Raw genomic sequence first — 8,664 nt, 5'->3', positions numbered from 1 at the left:
TTAATCCTTTTATTCAAACATATAAAAACGTCTTATGTACAAAATTAAAAGATAGAACATTATTTTTTCGTTAATGCCCTAAATTATATACTTTTCGTTACTAACAGTAAAATATTTACAACTTTATAATAAAATTTATACATACATTTGAACGTCATCGTGAGCAGATATAAAATTAAACAATAATTTTTTAATCTACCTCCATATTTTTGAATTAAATATATTTACAATCTAAATCAAATCTGTTAAACAAACTTATCATGTCGCTGACCGCAGTTTTTAAAAAAACATGTGAATCTGAGCAAACGGCGTAAAATTCCCCATCGCTTTCTTGGTGGAGCTAAGGAGTGCAAAAATGATGTAATGTCGTGAGAGCGCTCAATTTTAGCGATATCAAAAACTGTTGACCCAAGTCTATTTTTCTGGTAGATCTTTTCCCTAAAATATTTTGTACTTAGAAGAAACTCGACATTTTCAATTTTGTCGTTTTTAACAGCGCAATGCAAGGCGTTGTCACCATCTATATCTCTTCTCTTTACATCTGCATTGTTATTGATCAGTAGTCTACACATTTCGGGGGTTGAATGATGTGCAGCCAAAGTTAGCGCTGTTGATCTGCACTCATCCTGTACATTTATGGCAGCTCCTTTTTTGATAAGGTACTCGACAACTTTTGTGTGTCCATTGGCAGCAGCAATGAGAATGGGCGTTCTTTTCCTTGCACCCTTATTTTCAATGAGGGAAATGTCCTTGATCAGGAGTAAAAAGACATTATCTAGTCTGCCAAATACCGAAGCCCAATGTATAGCGCCGTTTCCTTTTGAGCACTTTAATGAAAGATCAGCACCATTTTCCAATAAAAGCATGCACATTTCTTTAGTAGGGTTTTCAGCTCCCATTGATAAAGGTGTTCTCAAATCATCGGCGCGTGCGTTAATGTCAAACCCATTTTGCAAGAGACATTTTGCAACATCCACGTGACCATTGCTTGCGGCACTGTGCAAAGCTGTTTGCCCATGCCCATCTTTTTCGTCAATTTCAAAGACTTTGAAGTCTAATAAAAGCTGGACGACTTGAAGGTTCCCTTCAGATGCTGCAAGATGCAAGTGCGTTCTCCTATTTCGGGAAAATGCTCGGAGGTCAGCATTTCGTGCGATTAAAAGTTGGCACATTTCGACACTTGCGTAGGCACATGCGATATGCAGTGGTGTAGCCTCATCATCATCTCTAGCGTTGATGTCGGCTCCCTTGTCAAGGAGGAATTTCGCAACGGCTACGTGATTTTTCAACGCCGCTTGATGAAGAAGTGTCCTGCTTTTAAATCCAGTTTTTGGCGCGCCAAAGTAGTCCTTTTGCGAAAAGTATTTAATGTTCTCTAATTTGCCACCTAATGCTGCAAAGTGGAGTGAATTGTTTCCGTTTTTATCAACAGCATTTAAGTCAGCTTTATTTGAAACTAAAAAGTCGCAGACGAGGTAGTTAGAGTGTGCGGCAGCCAAGAGAAGTGGTGTCATTTGATCATTTGTTCGTTTGTTCACAAAAAGAGCAAGACTATCGCCAGAAGTTGAATTATCATTATAAACTCTAATAAAATATTTCACGTTTTGAAGTCTGTTGCGCATGCAGGCAATATGCAACGCATTCATGCCCTGCTTGTCAACTGCCTCTAGATCTACACCTTCTTCAATAAAGTATCGACACAAGTCCACATCATCGCTTCTTGCTGCATAATGGAGAACAGTGCTGCCGTCGTTTGATTTTTCTTTTAGAAGACTGTGGTCTTTTTCAATCAGCAAATTCAAAGTTTGCCGACTGCCACTTATGCATGCTGCGTAGTGAAGGCAGCTTTTGCCACAGCCATCTCGTACACTCGTATCGGCAGGATTTTCTGCATTTTCAACCAAATACTTAACAACATCATGGTGGCCGTTTTGCACTGCAGCGAGCAGAGCCGTCCATTTATTTTTCGTGTCTACTATTTCGGTGTCAACGCCATTTTCTATGAGCCGTTTAACCATTCCAAGATTACCATGGCTGGCTGCAATTGATAGTGCTTGTAAATCCTTGCTTGACTTTAAAATTTCTCGAATTTCGAAGAAATTGTTTTTTAATGCATCAAAAACTTTCTCGGAATTGGTCGTAGCGACGTTGTCAATTAGACAACTAACATACTGATTCTTCACATTTTTTTCAATTGTTTCAAGTATGCCCATTTTCAGAAGTTCAATTGCAATCACTTCGTCGGTTTTGCAAGCTTCTGCCAGAAGTTCGCGCCCTTTGGATATGGGTAAGCAGAAATGACTATCCTCATCAGTTATACTGCTAGTGAATTTCACTTTTGTTCGAAGTTGCAAAAAAACGTTCCTGAGACCTTCAGTTACAACTAGCTTCAAAGTCGTTTGAATGGTGTCGTTTTTGAAGTAATTCATGAGTGATTGAGCCAAGTTTTTATCAACTCTGCTTTCCTCAGATAAAAAGCTGTCCACAAATAGACGGCACTGTCTGAAGTTTTTTTTCTGAAAAATTGGTATTTGAGATGATCCTTGATCGCGGATTTCCCTAATGAACATACCAGCAAGCAGAAACTCTGCGTATGATTGGTGATAAAATATTACGGTCTTTTTGTCATTCTGCACTGTGGCTACTCCTGTGTTGTTGATTTTTATGATATCATTGTCAGACAACTTCGTTACGCAAATTGTATCACATTGGTGCATTTTTGCGACCTTTTGAAGCAATTCCATTCTTGAAACCACTTCTACTCCAAATTTATAGTGATTTCTATCATATGGCTCTTTTTTCATAAGCGTTTCACGTATTGTTTCTTCCAGAACAACTTCAAATACAGAAAAGAGGCTACCCTCATGAATATTATTTTGAGTGCCAAAATTTAATATTAATGTGAGGTGAAAGGGGTTTTTCAGAATATCTGTTGCGCCTAATTGTCGAAGTTTATACAAAATCTGACTGCATTCCATTTCAGATTTGGATGTTATTTGACGAAGGAGCTGAATTTGCCTCTCTTGTTCAAATGGTTCTATCTCAATGATCTTCACGGTAACTCCTTTAAGAGCTTCCAAAATTTCTTTTTCTTCGTGTGGTCTTGACGTTATAAGAAGTGGCAACTTCATCTGAGCAAATATTCTCACGATCCCCATTATTTCTTTCTTTAGTTCCGGACAAACTTCGTCTATTCCATCCAAGAAGATAACAACCTTTCTCTCATGAATCAAGGAGCCATCATCGTTAGTGGCTAAAGCTTGTGTGCGCTGCAAAAATTCCATTGCATCGAATGGCTTGCTTTTTTGCAAGTTCTGAAAATTGCGTAAAAGAGGCACAAAGGCAGTCTTCTTAATCCGCTGATATCTATTTGTGAAACATTGGAGCTCCTTTAAAGTGGTAGTTTTCCCAGAGCCAGACTTTGATGAAATCACCCAAACGCAGTATTCATTTGAATCGTTATCAATATATTGTTTTTGATAATCCCATCTAAGTTCATCGTAAGAGTAATGTTCTTTTAATGCATCCGGTGCATTTTCATCCTCGATGGCTTTTTCATTGGAAAATCTTGTTACCATAAATTTTGGCGGGACGAAATTTGGTGACCAAACTGGAAAATCCAGCTGGTAAGATAATGTGCTTACTATAAGAGACTTGGGCGTGCTTTCATTGTCTTGACACTCTTGCAAAAGATCGCCTGCTAGTTCTTGAAGTGTTGAACCATCTCTCAGCAAAGGGTTTTTCAAAAAGTTCTCCATTTTTTCCGCAGCGTCTGCAATTTTTTATTACTCATTAGACATCTCGAATATGCTACATATATTGGCAGTCACTTACTTTCGTGGTTCAGAACACAAATGAAAATGCCAGCTTGATTTGTTGCTTTGATCGTAAACTCGGTACTCTGTATGAACAAAAAATTTGAGGATAATAATATAATATATCGCATTATAAAAAATAGGATTTGTTTAATTAATTTCAAAATTATCGTGTTTAAGAAATATTTTTCAAAGCGACTAAAAAAAAACAGCTACATATTTAAATTGTCTTGTTCTTACCATTGAATTGTATGCATCAGTAGCAGTGGGAGTGCGCACAAAGAAAAATATTTTTGGCCGCCCGATCCACTCCATGTTGTGCGGCCCAACAAACAGGTAGACAAAATCACTGATCTTTATTCTGTTGGCTCCTATTTGGACACAAAGTTCTTTGTCTGCTTTATTCTCTTCTATTGCACTTGCAAAACAGCAAACAAGAAAACATCCCATTGTGCATTGGCCTCCTTGAACTTTATTTAATAAGGCTTACGTCAGAAAATTAATTATGTTTAAAAATTATTCAGCTTACCCAGTCTTCTTAGTTTTTCCAAACTGAAATCTGTAGCCGAGAGTGTATCAGTTTCAAAATCAAGATTTTCTCTCAATGCTTTTTCAATGTCTCCAGCGTGCTTACAGTCGCCACAAATAACACCGCGTTTTCTTCTCAACTGCTCGCCAGATTGGGACTTCCATAAATAGTATGTCCTTTTCATACTGTCCGCCGTGTCCATGTAGAAAGTGTCCTTTGCTACTGCATCAACATCGCCTGTACCCTGGTTTGATATGTTCCTGTGTAAAATAAATAAATAAATTTCCAAACTTAAAAAATATAATAATAATTAATTTTTACTTGTAAATTTTAAATTTTGGGTGCGCTGTTTGTACTATTTCTAAAGTCTGGCCATGACTTGTAGAAATCTCGTTAATATTAAAATGCACCATGGAGAAAAAGTTCTCTATTGTAGTGCTCTCGGTCAGATCGTCCAGAGTTTCGCAAATTTTGCTTACTAACCAAGTTCCTCCATATCTGTCTCTGTTTGCTCGAGTTGCTGTATGAATTTTTTTTTTTTTTTTTAAATTAAATATTTTTCTGATATAATAGAAAATACCTTCTACGGTGGAATAGACTATGATGAAATTGTCAGCCCCAGGAAAATTTGTTATCTTGCAAGAGTTTTTGTTTGGAAAGGGAGCTGGTTGAGGACTCCCTGCCGATACTATGACGTCTTTCAAAGTCCCGCGGCAAGGCTAGATAATATGATTGATCTCGTTTTATAAAATTTTAAAATGATACAAATCTTTTATTTTACCGCAAAAATGAGGAGATTTAAACATTTTTCCCAGCTCTGCAATTTCTTCATTGAGTCAACGATTTGGTACGTTGTGAAAGTATCATACAATCCATTTTCCAACTGATAATCAGTATATATGACGCCGTTCTCATCTCCATGTGACAAAACAATGAGCACAAAGACTGAAGGAACGTCTGCGGAAATATGAGACATGTAAGTTAGTTTCATTTGTTTATGGAAAAAAATTTTACCATTTGTCTGAAAGAATCTCATTAGCCGATCTTTTTCTGATAGCAAATGTAGAAGCTTTTCTTTTTTTGGTGACTGCAAGTGTTGATAGTGGCAGTGCCGGTCATCGTGAAAGGAGCTTTTTATATTTTCCAGGTCTTTATTATTTCCCTTACGAACCATTTGCGGATCGTCAGTGAAGTTGTAGCTTACGCACAACAAACAGACTCTGAAACAATTTAAAATTCAATGCATTTATTTTTATGCACATATTTGATGTGCAATTTACATATCAGCATTGCGGTTCGCATTGTCTGTAAAGCATCCGAAGCGGGCCGTTCCCTGAATACGGCGTGTGAGATCCATGATGAAGCAGGATTTAGCGTTTTTACCCTGGTTTAATATATATATCCATGGTCCTGGAACAGATAAAGAAAAAAACCAATGTGTAAACTGTCATACATTTTATAATAAAAATTTTTAATTTTACATACAAGTATATAAGATAGTAATACGATCATATTAAAAAGCCACAAGTTTTCAGAGTAGCTAAAGGTTTTCTTAAAAATGCTGTGAGATAAGTATGGAAACACAATACTTCAATAAAGCCAAAATATAAGGACGACTAAACCACTACTTTTTACACATACACATGCATTCTTTCAAGTATATAAATATAAAAAGAGTTGAGAATGTCTTTCCTTAAGAATAATATCCAAAAGCAAACATTTTTTGAATTTTCGGAAGCAAAAATGAATTAATAATTTTTCAAATACTCTGTTTTAATTCTCATTAAAATGCGCGCTTTATCAATATCTGAATGTTATAGTCAATGCTTGGATTTATTTATAAATAATCACTTAGCAACTTATTTTGGCGATTTTCGACCGTAATTAGTTAATTGGGTGCGAATTAGATTAATATATTATTGCTCTATGTAAATATCTATATTTCTGCGCTTATCTCCCCCACGCTTACAAACACGTCATGCGGGAAAAATGTGAAGCCGGACATCAAATGCTCAGCGCTGCTAGCTGCTGAGTTCATTGCACGCCGCAAAAAGTATTTTCTATTAAGACGGCGTCTTGGCGTCTAAATTTTTATTGAAACTATTTTCTGGCAATAAGTTTTAAAATCTTGAAGCAACAGTTAAAGTTTCGAAATACTTAAAAAAAAAGTCGTCAATTTGCGAGCGCAGCGTGAGACCGCACAAAGGAACTCTGAATTAATCTGGAGCTAAATCAATTCAGTTATAAGTTATAAATTCTCCAAATTTGTTCTCGAGAAAGAATCCTTCTTTTTCTTTAGACCACTTTAGACGATGCGTGAAATTCCAAAACATACTCATCAAGACTTTTTAAATAGTCCAAAGTCCAGCCACCATTTTTATTATAAAAAACAGGCAAATTCCGGGATTTTCCAAAAGCATACTGGGAAAAATTGAATGGCTTTTCATTGCAATATTTAAAGACACTTACAACATTGGCAGACTTTGCGAATTCTTCATCTTGGGTCGTTAATCTGCTGAGAAAGTTACTTGCCTTATATGCTCCTTTCTCGGTGGTTCCCAAGCTAATGAAATTCAGCGCCCGATCAGGTGATGCTGGCAGCCAGCCATGGTCTGGTCTGCGAAAACCTGTTTCTCAACAGCCTCAGGCATTCGGAGGTTTACCTGTGAACTTTGATTTTGCTGGCAAGCAATTTGTAAGTGAGAAACGAATTAATAATAAAAGTTGAAGGGTAAAATTTGCATTTCATGTTTTACCTTAAATAAATATTTAAAAGTTTTGAAAATATTGAAGTGAAAAACCAAATTGACTTTATTTAATGTATTGCACTCATTAGATTAGCAAACATACCCTCAAAGCCCAATTTCCCAATCAAAGGTGAGACTTTTTATATTGCCTCACACACTATGTTTGACTTGATGGATTCACCTTTTTGCATTTTTCAATTTTGTTTGAAAGTAATGATAAGTTAGCGAGATGCTGGCGAGATGTTAATGAAAAATGGAAACATGCGCAATTGAAATGAATTGCTAGCATCATTATTCATCACAATTTTTCGCAGCAATTATAGTAAGTTAAAATTATATACTCGAAGTTACAAGTTAAATGGTAAATTAAGCACTTTTATGTTTTTTCATAAAAAAAAGTTAATTTGACAAATCTGATATATTCAAAATTAAAGCTCCATTTGAGATTGATTTTTCGTAGAATTTAATTTTAAGCAATTCAATATTTTAATTTTAAGAGTGAAAGCTGGTAATAACGTGTCGCTAGTGGTATATTGTAGCGTATTGCTGAGCATCTCATTAATTCATTCCGCGCCACCGTTTCCGCACCATAAATTGTTGGCAACAACTCCATTGTTGGCAGCTTTAAAAGGGGAGCAGAATATATTGCAGCCGTAATTTGTGGGGACCACGGGAGAAAACAGCCTCCACGCTGATTAAATTTTTGGTTCTCAAAGGAAATTTTTTTTCCACGGCTATGGTGGAGAAATTTCAGTTTTCAGTAATTAATTATCCTCAAAAAAATTCAAAATCATACAGATATTTTATTCAAAAAATCAAACAGAAAAGTTTACGTGTTCATAAAAATTTTTGAATTTTATAATTTAGCTCCTAAAGACAGGTTAAGCAAAAAAATCAAACAATTGTTGTGTGAAAACTCACAACTTTGAAAAAGTAAAGGTGTTTTCAAATTATAGGAATTAACTACAGAACTTGCTGGTTTGAAAGGGGATTATCAGTTAGGAGTAAAGCCGATCAGACTTGTTGCCACTGAAGTGGGTGAACACACTAGTTAATTGATTTCCCTACGCGCTGCATTGAACATCAATTAATGTGGATAAGACTGCTATTATCTGAAACAAACTCTCTCTCTCTGTTTATTCGATTTTAAGACCAATATCTATTTGCTAAAATATCTTTTAAAGATTTAAAGGTACCAATATTTCCGAAGTAAAATTTAAAATTTTAATATTGCAATATTATTTCAATAAAGTAATATATTAAAAATTTCCGTGATAAAAAAATTTTCAACACAAAATTTGAGAGAAAAACACAAAAAATTTCAACAGCAGTTATCGCGACTCTGCAATGAGTTTCTCAGCGATTTCTGTTGCTTTCCCACGCCGCTAAAGCTGCATCTCTCGTTTTTCTAGCTGGTGGCAAAATGAATGCGCTCTGAAGGGATGCGTTGGCTGCACCACAAAAGGCGTCGCTTTCAATTTACGCCGCGCACCCTCGATGTGTTTGCTCGCTGGGCCGGGGGTTAATCTTGGCGGCGACTCTTCTTGGCACGGTCTCCGCTCACTCATTGAAT

At 36.1% G+C, this 8,664-nt stretch overlaps 1 protein-coding gene across 2 annotated transcripts; it reads right to left on the bottom strand.

Annotated features, from left to right (window-relative positions):
- Nucleotides 1-3: 3 nt before the first annotated feature.
- On the bottom strand, nucleotides 4-6,933 carry LOC132200804 (uncharacterized). 2 transcript variants are annotated; one of them, XM_059626536.1, is made up of 11 exons: nucleotides 6,814-6,933; nucleotides 5,625-5,754; nucleotides 5,359-5,564; nucleotides 5,126-5,301; nucleotides 4,925-5,063; nucleotides 4,666-4,864; nucleotides 4,345-4,604; nucleotides 4,056-4,285; nucleotides 3,835-3,901; nucleotides 2,573-3,772; nucleotides 2,320-2,516 (listed from the first exon to the last, which is right to left on the bottom strand). In XM_059626536.1, exons 2-11 carry the CDS (start codon nucleotides 5,699-5,701, stop codon nucleotides 2,467-2,469), a joined length of 2,604 nt encoding a protein of 867 aa, XP_059482519.1. In that variant the 5' UTR covers nucleotides 5,702-5,754; nucleotides 6,814-6,933; the 3' UTR covers nucleotides 2,320-2,466. The 2 variants fall into 2 exon arrangements, with proteins under 2 accessions (XP_059482518.1, XP_059482519.1); XM_059626535.1 differs by having other exon boundaries at nucleotides 4-3,772.
- Nucleotides 6,934-8,664: the final 1,731 nt, after the last annotated feature.

The sequence above is a fragment of the Neocloeon triangulifer genome, unplaced genomic scaffold (genome assembly GCF_031216515.1).
Source record: "Neocloeon triangulifer isolate White Clay Creek 2 clone unplaced genomic scaffold, ASM3121651v1 ptg000014l, whole genome shotgun sequence".
Classification (NCBI taxonomy): domain Eukaryota; kingdom Metazoa; phylum Arthropoda; class Insecta; order Ephemeroptera; family Baetidae; genus Neocloeon; species Neocloeon triangulifer.
This window is presented reverse-complemented; position numbering and strand designations above follow the sequence as displayed.